We start from the raw sequence: 18,727 nt of genomic DNA on the forward strand, positions 1-18,727 counted from the left end.
AGAGGCTCAGCTGGAATGTTCTGTATTGTTTAAAAGTGAGATGAATCTTTCAGTGGAGTGAGTTTGGGACCAACCTTTCCATATATAAATAACACACTTTAATGAGCATAATAATAAGTGTTTTTTGTTGGGAATGACTCAAAGCAAGAATTAAGCTGACTGGAAATGTTTTATGAGAAGTCAAGAACTAGCGAGGAAGAAAAATGTTTTGTTTTGTTTTTTTCAATATTCCCACTAGAAACCCTAACCGTTCCAATAAATGAGAAAGGTTAATGTGCTTTTAGATCACCTGTCATTTCCTCTCTGTGAGGCTTCCCATAAATGAGCATATGAATGGCAAATACTGAACTTAATTTCTGCTCAAGTGGCACAAGGGTCAAGGGCTAAACACCAGACAATAATAAATGAAGAGCCTAAGGAGAAGGTATGCATCCCACTGAGAGGTTCTTCCAGGATGCTGCCGAAGGATATGAATATAGGATAGTTACAACCAGAGAGAAGAAACCATGTTCTCAACTTCTCGACATTGAAATGCCTAAAAAAAAGGACCTCAGAACAGCAGAAACATGTATAAATCAAATCCCTCACCTTAAATGTACTTATTAATGCATGCTAAATTACATGCAAAAAGAAGTTTTAAAAACAGACGAAAACATGCTAATTACATGCTATGGCATTTCTCATCCCTGATTTAAGATCGAGACTTATTGGGGATGATAGCGAAACTATCCAGCAAGCTGACAAACACCATTCCTGCAAGATGTGTTTTATGGAGAGGTAAAAAGTTGATAAGGGGACAGAGAAAAAGTAAGTCAGAATCTTATATATCTTCAGAATTAAAGGGAATCACTAATACTCACCTTCGCAATTTGATCGAATTTCCCAAAGAGTTCATTCAGCATGTGGACCAGCTCTCCTGGGGAGCAGTCACTGGCCAGCCGAGTGAACCCCACAATGTCGGCGTACAGGATACTGTGGGAATGAACAAAGAGGGGCAGTATTTGCAAATTTATATTCATTAAAAAGTAATGATAGTTTTTTTCCATTAATACAATATAATTTTTTATGTTTTATATTTATATTTTATAATAAAAATGTGATTTCCCTGGATAGGGAATACACAAAACTCTCGGCTAAACTTTCCAATCCACATTTTTTTGATGCTGAATTTTCATTAAAGTGGGAGAAGAGAAAGTCACATGATGAGCTTTTTCTATTCCAGCCCATTTTCGCTGGTCACCTTCCCTATCGGGGTCAGACACCCTCTCCCTCTCTAATTTACGTAAGCATCATCTTCACAGCCCATTACGCCGTTGTAATCAACACTTCTATTTGAAGAAGAGCGTGAGTTTGTAGTATAAGACTTCCTGAAGTAGAAGAAGCAAAATAATGAAAGCCAAATCCTGTTTTTATTGATTCAAGAAAAAGTTGGAATAATAACCTCTTTAGTAGCAGACTACTTAAAAAAAAAAAAAACGTTCTGAATTCCTTCCTACCTGCCAGGATAAGGCAGACAAGGTACATCTTCCCAAAGCTCAGAGTTTGCTTGGGGCGATGGACTAAACAAACAAACGAGGCCCCCAAACAGTGTCGGATTACAGTAGCAGAGGGCAGTGAGGGAGAATGGTGCGGTGGGTGGCCAGGACTGATCAGATGAGGAGGAGGGGTCCAGGGGAGCGACTTTCAGGAAGCGACAGCGCAGCTTCCCTTCCTGGGAAGCCCCTGCTAGCGAGGCCAACCTAAACCCACTTCTGAGGGACGGCGACCAGTTCGAGCCCGGCGGTGCCGGGTCTGGCGGTGTCTGCGGAACGCCCCAGAGGAAGATGCCCATTAGGTAGGCGAGAATGGGGAGCCGGCTGAGTTCTGTGTCTCGGAGCCATGGGGACGGTGATTAAATCCTGGGAGAGAGCTGGAGAGAGCGGGGAGGAGCAAGGAGACAGCCCTCGACGCACTAATCTACAGGAGAGGCGAGACTTAGGGAAGAGAAAACTCGGGGGCCTGGAGGAAGAACGTGATAGAAGACCGAGGGGCGGGGGGGGTGAGCACGAGGTCAGGGTTGACAGGCCAGGCACACCTCAGCGACCGCGGAGACGAGGATGCAGAAGTCGGTCACGCACAGATTTGGGGACGAGACAGGCGGCGGTGAATTTAGCGAGATTGAGTTCTGTGACGCGGGGGAGGTTACGGCTAAGAGAACGGTGACTTGAGGACAGACAGACAACGAGGAAGATGAGTCAGAGAGCGTGGAACCGCCTCCGGGATATCTGGGCTCCAAAAGGGAGGAAGGTCGTTTCAGGGTCGGACGGTGGCATCGGGTTGAGGGAAGTGCCTTTGTTTTCAAGCACGGGATGGGTTCGCAAATGTCTCGGCACTAGTGGGAAGGAGTCAGAGGAAGACCATGGAGATTCGGGAAGCCGCTGGTCCACAGAGTCTTCTCTTCCTCCCTGTCCTCTCCTCCTCTTCCTTATTATTATTGTCATCATCAGCATCAGCATCGTCATCATCATCGTCATCATCATCAAATAGTAAAGAGGTAGTAAATATTATTAATAGAGGATAAATAAGCATTTCGTTGAATGAATGGTCAAAGCAGAACTAAAAGTTAGCAACTGATCTTTTTGGAACCATCTACAGAACTAATAATTCTCAGAAACCCTAGGGAATCGACTAGACTATCTGTGTTACCTGTCCTGTTCCAGGATGAAAAAGCCACCTTTTCATATTACTTTTAAAAATAATCGATAATCAATAATAACTAAACAAACCAATAAATACAATTGGTTCTCCATGCTGTTTAAGGTTTTACATTTCTAAGTTTTAAGTAGTTAAGTTACTTTAGGATTCCAGATACATTTCATGAATTTAAATTTAATTCAACACTGCGAACATGTTCTAGACATTCAGCGAGGGAAATTACGGTGGCTGAAGCTGCTTCACCAGTCCTTTGCCTTAGATACTGTGACGGTCAGCTTCCGAGGTGGCCCCGGGGCCCTCCCCTCCTGCTGCTCACACCCCGAGCTGTCCCCTCCCTCACGGGATGGTGCTGACCTGTGTAACCAGCAAGATACTGCAGAAGGGACCAACTAAGGACTAAGCAGCTGAGCCGCTCCCAGATCCTGACCCACGGACACTGTAAGGAGACGCGGATTGTTGCTGTAAGCCGCCACGTTTTGGGGGGGTCTGTCGTGCAATCTCTGGTAACTAACGGCGCGGGACGTCTGAAGCCGGCGGTGCCTCCTCATTGCGGTAGGTCCGTCTGTCCCCGCAATGCGTCACAGCTCCTGACGGCTTTTCCACGACCCCGGCGAGATGCGGCTGCCTTTATCTACGCACGTTTGGCATACACAATAAGTGACTTAAAAACCCTTCCTGACACGGGCGGAGTATTGTCAGACACCTAAGGCCGGACGGGGCCATTTCTAGTATCATAAACTTTGTCAGATACTGCGGATGTTTGTTCTTTAGGGAAAAATAGAGGTGAAACACGCCAAAAACCTGTGTGAATGTGCCTTAATTATTATCTGTCCCCCAAAATGGCAAAACTTATTTTTTAAATTTTACTCCCGATTCTTCGCTTATCCAATGGTGCTTCTACAGTTCCGATTCAATACACGACTTTTTTCTGGCATCTCCTTCTCAGTAGGCATTTAGTATTTTACGTCAGGTCTCTGAGTGCTTGGACAATGTCTCCCAGAAAATGTCTGACCACCTTTTCTAAAATCTGGTGTCGAAACGATACTTGTCTTAGCAACGGCTTTATGTTGCAATTAAATGTGTTTCTTCTTAATGAACTTCCAAAATCCTCGACCTGGAGCACCCAGACCAGACGGCAGCATCATGCATTGGAAAGAGTCTGCACTTGGGGGCAGACGGGCCGGTTCCATCTCTAGCTGACGCTAAACCCATTTTAGGTGTTTGTGGTTGTCATCCTTGAACTATTGAGCAGGGGGTGAGGACTCCGTCAGGACGTGACGAGGGAGGCCGGACACAGGCACGGGCACCTCCCGGCCACAATCCCCTGCCCACGCCACATCAGTTCTCCAGGACCGTCACCCCCGGAGTGGCCCAGTGGGGAGGAGACGTGACCGTGCCAGGCTCAGACAGCAGTCCCTTCACTGCACGCGGACCCAGGGCCTGCCGGTCCCCCGCACCGTTACTCACCACTAGTTGGCCTCCCCCCGGACACCCTTCGTGCCTGGTGGACAGCAGGCAGTCCTGCTCCCCTGGGGCCCGCCCACCGAGCCCGCCAGGGGGAGTCGTCCCTGTGCTGAGAGCTCGCTGGCCCTGCCCCCGATCTCACTGCAATGCTGAGCGTCCTGGGCTCCAAGGACACCAGGAACCCAGACCGTGGAGTTCCCGGAATCAGGACCCCGCTGTCCATTTCCCTCCCTTCTGTGACTGACAGTCCGCCGAGGAGAGCAGGGCCAGGAGGGATGACTCAGTCCCCAAAGCAGCAGATCCTATTGTCACCTGAACCTGAAGGCCCCGAAAGGCAGCACCTGGGCGGGCGGAGAGGTCGGCGCGCTACGTGCAAAGGGTCACCGGTGACAAGGGAGGCACGGCACTATCGGACGCGGGCTCCCACGTAACACGCCCCCGGGGGGAACGGCCTCGCTGAGGTTCAAGAATGGAGCAGCGTACCTGACGTTGGTGTGTCGCTTGACGTACAGGTTGTGGAAGTTGTTCGTGTTTTCCATGTGGCCGGCTTTGGGGCCCTGGAGCCGCTGGATGATCTCGGCCTTCATCTCCATGGCTATGTGGGCCGGCAGCAGGGAGAGCAGAAGCCGCTCCTGAAACGGGGCGAGGAAGAGACAGACGTTTCAAGTCACGACGGGGACATCCAGGGTACACCCGGAATCGTCACCGATTCGTAGTGGGGAAATTTGAGGACTGTTCTCAACAAGGTCAAATACAGATTCCAAAAGTATGTATTAAAAAATCAAAGCGTCTGAGGTCAGAGCGTGTTTTTATATTATTTGTTGAGTTCTAAGCCTGTAAGGAAGGCAAAGCAATTTTCACAAGGATATTAGTTTTCCATTTTGATTTTAAAGTAGTGAAGCAGAAATAATATTAGAAGGCCAGAAACCAGCGGTCAGTTTAAGACGGGAAACACTCATTTTCGCCTGCTCGTCCGCCTGAGAGATAAAGAACAAGCTTTATTGCACTTTAGAAAGTCGACCAATATTCTATGTCTCCTAAATAAGATAAATAGTTTCAAATATTTCATTTCCTCTGATGAACATTCACTCCCCTTCGGTGATTCTAAACTATTAGAAAGAGAGTGGCGATTATTAGCTTCTGTAAATGTCATCTATAAAAAAACTGCAGGTGGAACAGAGAAATGCTACGAGCGTCTCTCATATTTCAGTAAACGCAGCACACAGCGGCGTACGACGTTACCCTGACTTTGGCATGTGCTTATTTCAGTTAGAGTAGTACTTTTCCATTCTCTTCAAGAAAAATATGCAATTTTTTTTTTGAGGAAAAGAATCACAGAAGGGCAACTCTGAACATTTATATTCATCCTAGAGTATTTTAACCACTGATCTGTTGCAGAGAACAATGTGTTCTTCGGGTATTGTGGAGTGAGGACTGGTACTCAGTGCTGACACACGAACATTTGTTGAATGACACATTTCTCCATCCTCCACATTTTTTCTCTTTTTCCTTTTTTATTTTATTTTATTTTTTTTGTGGACAAAGTGGTGAGACTCCAGGGGCAGAGGGGAAAAGGGCTTTCCTCCAGGGCTCACAGGGCCAGGAGTCCATCTCCCGTCTCCCCTCCACTGCCCGGAGCGCACATCACTTTGGTGGCCACTGGGAGCTTCCACTGAGGAGGCAGAGGGCGGTCCAGAAGTGCATCTTTGGGAAGATGGGATGGCTCTCGGCGCAGCCCACCCCAGCCTACCCCAGGGAAAGACAGGTGCCAAGCCAACAGGCGACCGGGTATGAGCCTGCGGGGGTCCTCGGTTCTCCATGAACTGGCATAGCTGTTTGTCAATCATTTGTTCATTCATTCGTTCATCTGCTCAGCTATTCTGAAAACATTCGTCATGGCCCGTTAAATACCAGGCCCCTTGAAAACACTAACGGCAAATGCAAAGATGAGTGAGACAGCGTTCCTGACACCATGCTTGCGGTCCCGCAGGGAGCCGACCCACAGTGCGCTTGCGGTCACATAAGGCCGGAAGGACAGGCTGGCGTTCGGAGGAAGCCATGTGCCTGGCTGGGACTCTGGAGAAGAGAAGGACGACGACCGTCCGGGAGTCTCTGCTACGTGCCAGGTGCACCCAGGAGCTCTGTTCATGTGCCAGGTGCACCCAGGAGCTCTGTTCATGTGCCAGGTGCACCCAGGAGCTCTGTTCATGTGCCAGGTGCACCCAGGAGCTCTGTTCATGTGCCAGGTGCACCCAGGAGCTCTGTTCATGTGCCAGGTGCACCCAGGAGCTCTGTTCATGTCACCAGCTGAATCGAAACAACAACCCGATCTGACGCGTATCATCAGCCTCCTTGTAATAGGAGCGAAAGGCGTCCGGCAGTCGCGGGCTGGGCACTGTGGAGTGTCTGCTGATCTGACGTGCCGAATTTTACTGGTACTTAAGAAATTAAGAAAACACTTTTTACTCGATAATCATCTCCCTTTTTGTTAAGATCTTCACGTTTCAATTTAAGCGAAGAAATGAAATGGATAAATCACATTTTTACTAAATTAAATGTCCATATATACATCTAGGGAAGCATAAATTGCTATCAATGGGATAAAATAATGAGCATGATGTCCTGCGTGGTCTAAAATATAACAGGAATGAAATGCACAGTGACATTAACACAAAAGACGAAATGGGAGGAAATCAAGTTAAAATGTTCTGAGGTCCTAGAATTGTGTGGGAAGTGGCAAAATATATCAATTTATACTAGACTGCGATAAGCCCAGAATGGACCCAATTTCCACATTAGAAATAGAAAGAGCGAAAGAATAATGACTAACAAGCTAACGGTGGAAACAGGAAAGAGGGCCTTAATTATTCCAGAGCAAGTCAATAAAGAGGAATCAGAGAAAAATGTAAACAGAAGATAAAGCAGAAAATGACAGCTACTCGCCAAATGTATCGGGAATTATATTAAATGATGTCGAAAACCTAAACAGGGGAGAGCTAGCGAGGAGAGAGCGAAAGGGCCATCGGCCACCGTCAGGAGGCCTGCCTGGCTGTGCCCTTGGACGTGAACAGAGTGCGGCATGTCGCTCTGAGGTGCCATGAAGTCTCCGTCATAATCAAAGCAAGCAGACACTAAATATGAATTTGTTGACTTCTAAAATGGTGAAAAGGAACGTTAGCATGTAGACTATAACAGATTACGGATTTGGACCTAGGCTATTTAGCAATCCCAGTGGAACTGGTGTGTCTGTAGAGACGTATGATGATCGACTTAATTAGATTAAAAAACCAGTTTCGCACTCATTTCGATGGGTGGTGGATGAGTCCAGGGCTAAGGGAAAATAAGATGTACCAGGCCACGATGCTCGGTGGACACAGTCCTGCTTGATTACCTCAGGATGATCACCTGCGTGCGCCCAGACTCTGCGCACTCTGCTGCATTTAAAGCCACCAGTAGACGTCCCGTGTTGACACTGGTTTCCAGTCATGCTTCCTGCAGCCAGCGTTGCCAGCGACCGACCCGTATTCCCCCTGCCTTCCTCCGAGGTCCCCTGCAGCCTGTTTCTTTATAAATCCACAGTTTCCTTACAATATGGAAGCAAACGACGGATAAATACCCAGCTTCTACATCCACACCCCTCGCGGGCAGATCGGAGCACGTGCCACACGTCCTCAGACTGAGGACTGAGCCCCTGTTGCCCCCAGCAGCCCGTCCCCACCAGCTGACCCACCCCTCCCTCCCTCTTCTCCCTGAAATTGCTTCCCATCTAAGTGACTATATACCTAGAGCCTTGTCTTCGAGACTGCTTGGGACAAATGTAGACATTTCTAGGCTGCACCTGTCCTTCTCGTGTGTTCTGTGATAAGAATATGCTCAGTCCCAAATCACAGAGCCAGCCGTTTTTTAAAGATAGATTTCATGAACAAAAAGAAGAACCAAATATAAATTCTCTTCCCTAGCCATAGCTTAATTTAATGTCCAAATGTAAATGATGATATTTTAGACCAAAACATGGATGGATGACTGGCTTTTTTAAGGTAGTTTGAAAAATACATGTTGAAGAAACTAACGTTTTCTTTTTTAAAAGTGTTAACGAATCCATGTGGATTCAGATCAGAATAAAGATTTTGGTAATGACCAACCAAATAAAAGAACCCAAAGTTTGCCACCGTCATGCAATTCTGGGACCTCTGGTGGCCCACAAGACCTCTGACCCACAAACAGAGTCCTTCCTTCGGGGTCTGCGCATGTCCCCTGGTGGTCACAGCCTTAGACAATGGGGTGAGCCTCGAATAAAAGCCCTGTACCCGAATGTGGTGAATCAAGACACTTCAAATTTGTCTGTCTTCCCGAATGCGACGCTATACTCTGAAGGCAAAGCCGAATAATATGGCACACGTAGCAAATTTCAATTCAATTCATAATCCTACGAGGTTAATCGTTCCATTAATATTTTGGCTTTTCATTAAGGTAGCCGTGTGCCCTGCAAAATTATCTGAAAGCAACGCACAAACTAAAGTGCTTAACATACCGGATATTACCTAACTAGCTACATTATCTGTCCAAGTACATTGGACAGATTCCTTAAGGAGACTTTCGAAAAATCAGTTGTCATTAGACTGATGGATATATTGCTTCTTTCTCCTGCTAGAAAAGATCGTCTTACGACAGAGAATTCGGCTACTTCTGGCATATTCAAAGGCCATCTCATGAAGAACGTGGCCTTGGTTTGAAGGCTCCGTTTCAATGCATCCCTTTATGAATAAACCTCCAATTATTATTCATTAGCAATAATTTTTTTTCCCTAGAACCTGTTCTTTTAAATTGTGCCTTGGAGAAGAGCGACAGAATTAGTGCGCTTCAGCGCACTCTCGATCGAAGTTCAGCACATTCTGAGCTCGGCAGTGTTTCCAACGTCATAAGGCAGAGCAGCAGATATTTATGCTATTTCTGTGATTTTTTCGGTTGATAGGAAAATCCAATTTAAGCCTAGAAGACTTCCGCTTACATTCTGAGTTAAGATCGAGTAATGCATAGTCTACCTGTCCCTTCGAATGCACCGTGCATGTAATAAATATTTAAAGCCGCTTTACTTTTCAAGAGGGAGTTGGCAGTGGCGAGCGCCTTTCATAAGAATTTAACACTGTTTTCTCCTTCAAGATTCTTATTTCCATTTAGTCCTTATTTTAAATGCAATCCAATTATGCGAGGATGCCAAACCGACGCAACACACAGAAGGGATGTTGTTAGAAATGTTTTTCCAAGGGCCCACGAGACACGAGCTCTCAGGATGGACAGACGCCAGGTCCCTGGGCAGCCGCGGGGTCACGTGTGATGCCGAGGACGGGGATGGCATCCTCCAACACCGTCCTGCAGCACGAAAGGGCCAGGCGTCCGTGCGGGATCAAAGCCTGAAACACTGCACTTGGAAAGTGCCCGCCGGGAGCGCGAAGAGATGCCGACGCCTTCTCACATCTTCCCCTGCACCCGGACCACCTCCGCGGGTCTCCGAGAACAAGCGTCCCCACCGGCGCCAACTGCCCTCACCGGCACGTCCCCGAAGCTCAGTGCTAGTGGCAACGGCGCCTGCTGCCGGTCCCCGTTGGAACGTTTAGTTCGTTTCTCTGAGGTGCATCCTCTGAACCCTCGCTTCGGTCCATCAAACAGAACACACTGGACACGCGTATTATCTGAAAAGGGCTTGCTTCTTCTTTCTTTGACGGCTACAAAAACATTCAGCCATCATATTTACATCGGATAGAGAGTAGCAGCACTTTGCAGTAGAAACAGCACTGAAATGGGGGGGAAAATGTGGTTCCTGCCCGCTCTCTGTCACTATCTAGAAAACCTCCATCGAGCCACGCCGGCCTTTGAGACCCAGTTTGGTTGTGGCAAAAACACATCTATCGAACCCGGAGTATCGAAGGGTTCCGTGTCCGCGTAAATTCCCAGCGCTTCACGAAACCACAAGGGGCGCTTTTTAGATGTTACGTGTCGCTCTTTTGGAGTCAGTTCGTGACATGCAGAGGAAGAAACCCAGCTGCTCAAACCCCAGCACGGCGCCAGGTCCGCAGAAAGGGCAGGATGGTGGGCGTGGGGAGACCCTGCCGAAGACGACGGGGCGGGCGCTGAGGTTGTCCGGTGCGGGGAGGACGGAGGAGAAAGCACCGCGAACCCACGGCCGGCGTCTGCGTGTGGAGGGGCGTCGGCCTGTTCACTTTGCGGCTGGAGAGAACCGGGCTGCTCTGCCCAGAAACCCAGCGGGCATTTCCACCGGTCACCGCTCCCTTTCACGAAACAGCGCGTCCCGTGGTCACGCGCCGATACTGCTTTCTCATTTCACAAGCCGTTTCATTTCAATTCAAACGTTTTTGACAAACAAAAGAACAACAGGTATAGATGTGGCTCAGAGGGGGTCAGGTGAGGTGGCGGCCACAGGAGAGTCAAGGCCGGATGGAGCCGTGTCTTCCCGGCCAGTGACGATGGCTCTTCCCACGCGTTCTGACTTCTAAACTCAACGAGGTGACTGGGGCCACATCGTTAATATGAAGTGGAAGGGGTGGCATTGTCACTCACATTCGATGACTCTCCAGATAAGGGAAGTTAGACAACGAAGGGCTAATCGAGTCCAATTACGGATTACGTCCACGGCCACAGAGGACGGTAAACGGGCGCTTCTACACTTCCTCGTTGGGGAGCGCGGTCCTTTTTCCTGACTGCGCTGAACTTGGAGATTCAGCCCCAGAGCAAAACTGCTCGTGGGTGAGTCTCCCAGAGCCTACACTGCCGAAAGCCTGTGGCCCCTTCCCACTCGTCCACCCCAAAATCCCCCGGGGGCACTCCCGGCTGACGGCTGGGACGCCGGGCAAGCGGCAGCAGATACCGGAGGCCTTCTTCGAGAAGAGAATGAACGGAGGCGGTTTCTAGAGGAAACCGGATGGCGTTTCCCTCGCGAACACCGGACCGAGCTCTGAAGTGGGCATTTATTTGCCTCTGCCTTGCATGGGAAGCTGAGTGGCTGAGCTGCGAAGTGACCCAAGGACCCTCCAGCACTGAGGGGGCGTCCAGATCTCCGCTCATTGGCCCTGGCAAGCGCCCCGACGCCAGCCTCCAGGGAAAAGTCTCCAAGGGACACGGGCCTCCGGACGGCCCCCTCTCGGCCCCGTGCCTGCCCTCACACACCAACTGTCCCCCTGGGCAGCCCTGTGCTCGACAGGGAGGCACGTCTCCACCGTTTCTGCACGATGGCCGCGTTTCAGGGAAAAAATAATGAACGAGGAAAGAGTCGCACTAATTCTTACTCTGCTCATCAGGCGATGCCCCGGGTGTCCTCAGCTAGAAGTCAAAGACACGAGCAGCAAACTGTACGGCATCGCAGGGAAGGGCCCGAGGGCCGTCGTGTGGCTAGAAGTTCGTGAAACGGAACTCAGAGGAGACGGGCTCAGAGGAGACGGCCGTGGTCCACGCTCGAGCGGAGAGGGCGTGTCCTGCCGCGGTTTGCTGGACCGATAACAGGTTATGCAACTGATCTGTGTTTATTTTGTGCACACACCATTTTCCGAGCTTTATCTCTGTGTTTAGAAAAATGCGTTCTAAGTCATCAGACTGCAGATTTTCCTCCTGAAGATCCGCCCAGCTGAGAGTCACTGACTAATGTCTTGGAGAGAATCACACCGAACATTAGATAAGAACACTGACTCCTTTCCTGTCCAGGACCTCGTGTGCACTGCCCCCCCACAACAACAACAACAACAACAACAACGACAAGTCACGGCTTGGAGCTTCCGTAATAGGCTTTATTACAAGTTACACGTGAGGATGACTCGAGTTTAATCACACACGTAATGCGGCAGGGAACCTTGATTTGGTGTGTTTCCAGACTCGCTTTTTCATCCTGAGCACGTAAGTTCTTAAGACTTGTCAAAACCTTAAGTCCGGGGGAAGCGGAGCGGCAGGCCGGGGGCTGAGCTCGCGGGCGAGCAGAGCAGACCCGTGTGAGCCGGTGCCGGCGCCGGCTGGGACAATGCAGACGCCTGCCGCTGGATCGTGCACCGAACAGCTTGCCACAGCCCTGCCGTCCCCCCGTGTCCCACGACTTCACTGTGCACACTGACCTCGTCCGCCCGTCCTCTAAAGAGGGCTCCCCAAGCCCCAGGCAGAACGATGGTATCGGTCCGTGGCCGGTTAGGAACCGGGCCGCACAGCGGGCGGCGAGCAGCGGGTGGGTGAGCGAAGCTCCACCTGCATACGCCGCGGCCCCCAGCGCCGGCACCACCGCCGCGGCTCCGCCTCAGACCCTCAGGCGTTCGAGTCTCACAGGAGCAGCGGTCCCCGGTGTCGGAAAGGCTGGGGACCGCTGCGCTAAACCATGACTTCTCACCCTCGGCACCACTGGCACTTGGGGCCAGGTATTATTTTGTCATGGAGGGCGCCGTCCTGGGCACTGTGGAATGTTCAGCAGCTTCTACCCAGTGACTCTGACTAGACTTCGTAGCTTCTACCCGGTCGACGCCGGGAGAACCCCCACTCCCAGCCGCGACACCCCAAACACCGGCAGGTGTCGCCAGCGCTCCCCGGGGGTAAAACCCCTGGGCTGGAACTCGCCGCTCTGAAGGTCAGACTCCCCTGACCCGGCCACTTTCCCCTGGGGCCCTCGCCGTCCCTTACTTCCGCCCCTTCCTCCCCTGGACCCCGGAGTCTGTCACTTTAATCACTTTCTTGGCCCCGGCCCTGCAGGATGGAGGGGCACAGCTCCCCACGACACCCCCAGGAAGTACGCCATGACCGCTGCGCCCGTGAGACTGCCCAGAGGTCATCGCAAGGCTCTTGTCACCTCCGAGGGACACTGGGGCACGTGCCCCCTTCGACGAGTCCTCGCACTACAGAAGACGAGAGTGAGAGCGTGTGTATCGGGGAAACAAGAGGGGAAGAAAACCCACTGGCCTGTCGCACGCAGACGACAGCATTTTGCGGAAGGAAACCTTCGTCTTCCCTCCCGGGGCCGCCTGCCCTCCGGGCCAAAATCCGGGGAAAGGCTGACCGTCCTGCAGCTGCCCCAGGCGCCCGCCCGAGCCGGTCACCGTGCGCCCAGCGGAGCAGCCGTTCCTGTCCTGCCCCTTCCCTCAACCCCCTGCGACCCTGCTCGGCCTCCTCCGGCCCCGCCTGAGGGCGGACCGCTTCCTCACCGAAGGGACTTCGGTAGGTCAGCCCAGCTCCGAATGCCTCCGCCGACGCGCCCCAAGGCCTCCCGCGCTCCGCGGAGCACGCCGTGCCCCCGTGGACTTCCCTTCCCTCTCTTCTCTCTGCCCAGCCGGTGGCCCGGCCCCTCTGACCCGCGTGCAGCCCCGGCCGGCACCACGCTCACCTGCCCCCCGGAGAGCATGCTGCCCCAGGACGGGGACCGCGGGCCGCACCCCGCACGCCCGCCCCCAGCGCCGCGCTTCTGCGAGGCGGGCCCTGCCAGTTCTCCAGAGACCTCCCCACACCCCGCTCCGTCCACCCCTCCGTCCTTGAGAGCTGTTTCGCAGGCCCCTCCCACCCCAAGTGGCACCACTGTTCACCCCGTGGTCACCCTCCTGCCCGGGCTGCGCCCTCTTCAGCGTGATGTTCCCAGGACGGAACACAGAGCCGACGCGCAGCAGACGCGCAGTCAGCGTTTGTCTGCCGGGCGCGGGACGGAATGCTCGGGCATGCAACTGACGCCTCACGCGCTCTGGGTGAGACCCCCCCGGGCAGCTCATCACGGAGCCGGGCTTTTCAGCGACGGCCTCGGCTCCGTCGCTGGCCGGATGCACAGTGGGTGACTCATCTGCCTCCCGCGTCCTCGCAGCCTGAGAGGCCTTCGAGCCGCCTCCCGCGGCCGCTACCGGTTCCAGGCTCTTCTGCTCTGTAAGGTGTTGGGAGCAGATGGGAGACGTCCTCTCCTGGGGCAGCAGAAACGAACCACGTCTAAAAACACTGGGGGAGAGTTTTTAAAAACCTGCGCTTGAAGGCATGACGGGAGGAAAGTATATGATAAATACCTGTATGTATTCTACATGTGTGTAACACACGTGTGAGTGTATATCTATAGCTACAGGCATCCATGGGCCGATAGACGTCGATGCACAGGCAGACGAGGATCCTTCGCCCTCGTGGAGAGCACGGGGCCTCTGGGTTCTCTCACACACCGCTCTGGTCGGAGTCCCGGTATCCGTCATTCCAGGGCCGCGCGGCCCCCTCCTCCCTCGCAGGTGCAAAGCCCAGGGCTCAGGTGGACCGTGCCGGCTCCAGCGCTCGGCGGGACGGGAGGCGCACGGCCCGGAACGCGGTGTGGAGGAGCTGACGGGCGACGAGTGGCCCGTGAACTGCAGCCGCGGTGAACGGAGGGCGCGTTTTTTGCCGGGAGGCAGCGAGGGCAGCGTGGGAACGAGAGTCGGGCCCGAGGGGGCGCGTCGGTGAACGGGAGCCGGGGGTCCTTGCCGCCGCCACGCCGAGCAAGACGGCTGTCCAAGCGTAAACACTGAGTTCTAAGACGCGAAGTCGGGGCATGCCAGCATGACGTCTGACGAGGCACCGAGCTCTGTGCGACGATTTTCAGGGAGAGGAGCAGGTTGCTCTCAGGGGCTCGTGGGCGCGGGCGAATCCGCGCTGGGTCCACAGTCGGCGATGCCCGCTTGCCACGACCGCGCTCTAAGTCTCTCACGTCGGTTACCCCGGTTACGGTCGAAACCGCTTTGGGGAGCGGGAGCAGCAGGTACAGATAGTGCGTTTCACTTACGTGTCGTTGAACTTGCGAAACGGTCGGTGATTGCGGTTCCGTGAGCGGATGGCTGTGCGTGCACAGGTGGAACAGGCGGCTGAGCTTACGCGTCATGTCAAAACTACAGGGCCGACCTTCGCTCCCCCGCAAAGTGGCCAATGTGTATCGAAGGCAGTGAAGAGAATTCGCGGACGACAGCGACGGCACACAAAGAGGGGGCGGCCCTGGATCACAAACCCCACAAAGTCGCGGCGGAGAGGAGAAGGGGTGGGTCCAGGACCGAGTGCGCCGTGGGGCGCGCGGCTCACACCTCCGCCCCGCTTCCCAGCGGCCCCGCTGAGGAGCCAGAGCCCGAGGACTCTTACCGATACCCGCAGAGCCGGAGCCGGGCCAGCCAGGAGGAATTCTCGGGAACAGCCCGGGGAACCGGGCTCTGTAAAGCGTTCTCTTCCCTGATCCCAAAGAAGTTGGGGGAAGGACCCGCCACCACAGGTGACCCTGGCGGGGAGGAGAGTGAGGGTCAGGGCGGCCGGGGACACGTGGGCTGGGACCCGGGGGCACCCCTCACCCCCGCGTCACCCAGCGTGGGACGGATGAGGCGGAGAAACGAGGAGCCGTGCGTCTAGGGGGCAGGGAGCACCTTGCAGGACGACCTCCCCCGTGCGCCCCTCGGGGCCTCGGACCACCACGGGCCGGCGAGGTCGCGGCCTCGATGAGTCCTCCCGTCCTGCATGTCACCTCGGTGTGGGGCTTCAGGCCACACTGTGGGCGGGGTGGCTTCAGCAACAGCGGAGCACCCCCCTCCTCCCTGCTCCGCGGTTCCGGCGGCTGCAACCCGCAGCGGAGGTGCCCGCAGGGCCGGGTCCCCCTGAGGGCCCCCCGACCCCCGGGCTCGGGGCCGGCTGGCCTCTCCGCGCATCTCCGCGTGGCCTGTTCTCCGTGCGCACCTGGGTCCTAAGCTCATCTCAGGATGCCAGTCACATCGGATTAGGGCCCACCCTGACCTCATTTTAACTTAAATCTCTCTTCAAAGACCCTATCTTTAAACACAGTCACATTCTGAGGTACCGAGGGTCAGAGTTTCAACATCGGGATGTGGGGGAACGAAATCCAGCCCCGAACAGAACTTTCTTCCGCGGGACAGAGGAGGGGGAGGTGGTTGGCACACAGGCCCCGGGCGCCCACGCGGTCCCCTGCCCCGCCTTGCTCAGACTTGTCCCCACTGCCCTCGCTGCCGACGCCTCGCGTGGCCGAATGTTCTCGAGGCTCCCGAAGTGTTCCTTCTCCTATCTCTTTTCCAACTGGCCTGCCCCCCCACACTGCCGCCTCCTCTGGGTCCCTGTCACCCGGCTCCCCTGAACTATGCAGCAGGAGCGAGTGGCAGTCGGGCAGCTTCTGAGGCTCGCCGCTCGCCCAGAGCTGCTCCCTCCGCGGCCCCGTGGGGGTCTGGCGCCTCGTAGCCTCGCGGCAAGGAGCTGGAGTGGCACATCGGGAGGGCGTGACATGGCCTCGCTCCACCGAGCACTTCCCGTCCAGGGCCGGAAATAAACAGCTCCGGCTTGTGCACTGTGCCGACTCGGTCGCAGCTGCTCGGTACCACCATCGGAGCGGGACAGCAGCCCTGGACGAGGGGCCATGGACAAGGGGCCACAGACAAGGGGACCCAGGACGAGGGGCCACGGACAAGGGGACCCAGGACGAGGGGCCACGGACAAGGGGACCCTGGATGAGCGCGGCTGTGCGCCCACACTGTGTTTGTGGGAACTGATTTTAATTCCATATAATTTCCCCGTGTCATGAACTATTATCTTTCTTTCGATTTTTCAAAGAAATGACTTAACAATGTAAAAAGCATTCTTAGCTCGGGAGGCTCTACCTACGACACAGAAGGGCCCAGATTTGGCCCTCGGGCTGCAGCTGGGTCGCTCCCAGCATAGAGGAAGCGCTGAGGGACGTCACATCACGCTGAAAGGCAGACCCCTCAGAGCTGCCACCACAACTGAGGTAAGGACAAAACGGGCGCCTCCCTGCCCCAGAGGGCACCGTTGGCAGCATGTCCATAATCCGCCTGTCCTCAGCACCCAGACTGACAATAAAAGCCACACGATGGATCTTCTTGGAGAATAATACCTTCCGAGCTGTCACTGGGCTCTCAGCTGAGGAGGAGAAGGCCGCAGCCCAGAGCTCGGGCTTGGACCGCGACAAGTCAGGGAGCAAATCCCAGCTCCCCCCCAAAACCCCTCCCACCTCGTATCTTGATGGTACTGACTCATGTGGGGGGTCCGGCCACATCCGGGGTTTCAGTGGCTGGTGGCCGTGGAGGTGGCCGTCCTGTGTCATAATTCGGGGTGACCACGGGGCAGCAACATCAATGCACATGCACCAGATTCGAGCCCACGCTGGCCGCCGCTGAGACGAGACGTCAGGCCACCTCCGCAGGCCCCTGGGCCTCGCTCGCCTCGCCCTGCAATGGGGGTGGCACCGAGCCACGCCTCCTTCCTTGCCGTGGAAGCTGGTGAAGCCGTACCTCTATGACACTTATTTTTAGATAGAGCAAAAAGAAAAAAAAAAAAAGTCAACTTGAGTTTAGCTGCAAACAAAGTATCTCATTTCCTCACTCAAGAGCTAATACTCCAGCAGCCAGAATTCGGAGCACACGTTGCTTGATGTACAGTGGCAACCAGTAATTTGTGCGAGAAAGACTTAATTTAGAAGAACGTACATGCCATTTTTTTCCATATCCAAGTAAGAGTTACAATTAGTTTGATTCATAGGCTGTCATGAACGTCTCCACCGCGTCCACAGCGAACAATGCCAAGTTTTCACGGCAGCTTTTGACAGAGAGAAGCATTTCTCAGTTGCGTAATTAATACTAAACATAAATCCTCCTCCATTTGCTTCGTGAAGATCTCAGACTCACTGGAGCATCACCTTCTGCAAGTGGATCATTAAGCAGCAAAACCACAAACATGCCCCTTTTCCACTGAGTTTTGCTCTGCAGCCTTTCGCCTTTGGGAAATTTCCAGAATGAGTAGTAGCGAAACGTGCAACATAACGAACATGATTTTTAAAATGTCTCCACTTTCTCTCCTATGTTCACCTACTTCTTAACTTGTAACAAATGCTGAAATAATATTGTTCCATCGACAACCAGATGAATCCAAATGTTTTCCAACGTTTGGCTCAGAAGCTGAGGTGCTACAAGACCGGGCTGAAAGCAGGACTGGATGGGCTATGAATAACGAAAGGATTGAAATGTTGATGATCACTTCATTTCTAGCTGCGAAGTGTCTCCCTTGCTTATCATCCATCTGTCTTACCCGAAAGTTAAATAATTAAAGTCACGTAAGGGCTGACTTCATCAGGAAAACATAAAGAACTACCCACTTTTCAAATCTTAGAGAACTTGTTACATGGGATGCGGGGCAGGGGATATGGGATAAAAGGGAGTTGATTTGAGAACACCCGAGGGCGTGAATATGTTCCCTATACTGTTAGGGAGCACTCTTGGTATATAAAGCAGACTTCCGTTTTCTATGGTAACGTTCAACAGTATAATAGTATCGGGCTTCAGGAAAACCATTCAGTTCGTGGATACTTTGTTACGTAATGAATATACCAATTTTTCTTTTGAAAAATATTATCAAGTGTCTCGCACATAATACGTTCTCATTAAATGCTAGAAAAAATTCATATTATTTCGAGACGCCAGCTTAGTCCCACCCACTTGGGTTTACGGCAACCTCTTAAATCGGATGAACATAGAGGAAAACATTTGGAGAGGCGCCGCGCGCTGGAGCAAGGGGGGATGGGGGAGACGCTGTCGCC

General features: G+C 53.1%; 1 protein-coding gene across 1 annotated transcript in view; it reads right to left on the reverse strand.

The window, feature by feature from the left end:
- The window catches only part of ADCY2 (adenylate cyclase 2), a 304,109-nt gene that overhangs the window by 85,453 nt on the left and 199,929 nt on the right, over nucleotides 1-18,727 (reverse strand). The window contains exons 5-6 of the mRNA XM_016130145.2: nucleotides 4,642-4,790; nucleotides 861-972 (exon numbers count right to left, since the gene is read on the reverse strand). Coding sequence (XP_015985631.2) covers nucleotides 861-972; nucleotides 4,642-4,790 — 261 coding nt within the window. The remainder of the gene's footprint in view (nucleotides 1-860; nucleotides 973-4,641; nucleotides 4,791-18,727) is intronic.

This window comes from Rousettus aegyptiacus, unplaced genomic scaffold (assembly GCF_014176215.1).
Source record: "Rousettus aegyptiacus isolate mRouAeg1 unplaced genomic scaffold, mRouAeg1.p scaffold_m13_p_8, whole genome shotgun sequence".
NCBI classification, from domain to species: Eukaryota; Metazoa; Chordata; class Mammalia; order Chiroptera; family Pteropodidae; genus Rousettus; species Rousettus aegyptiacus.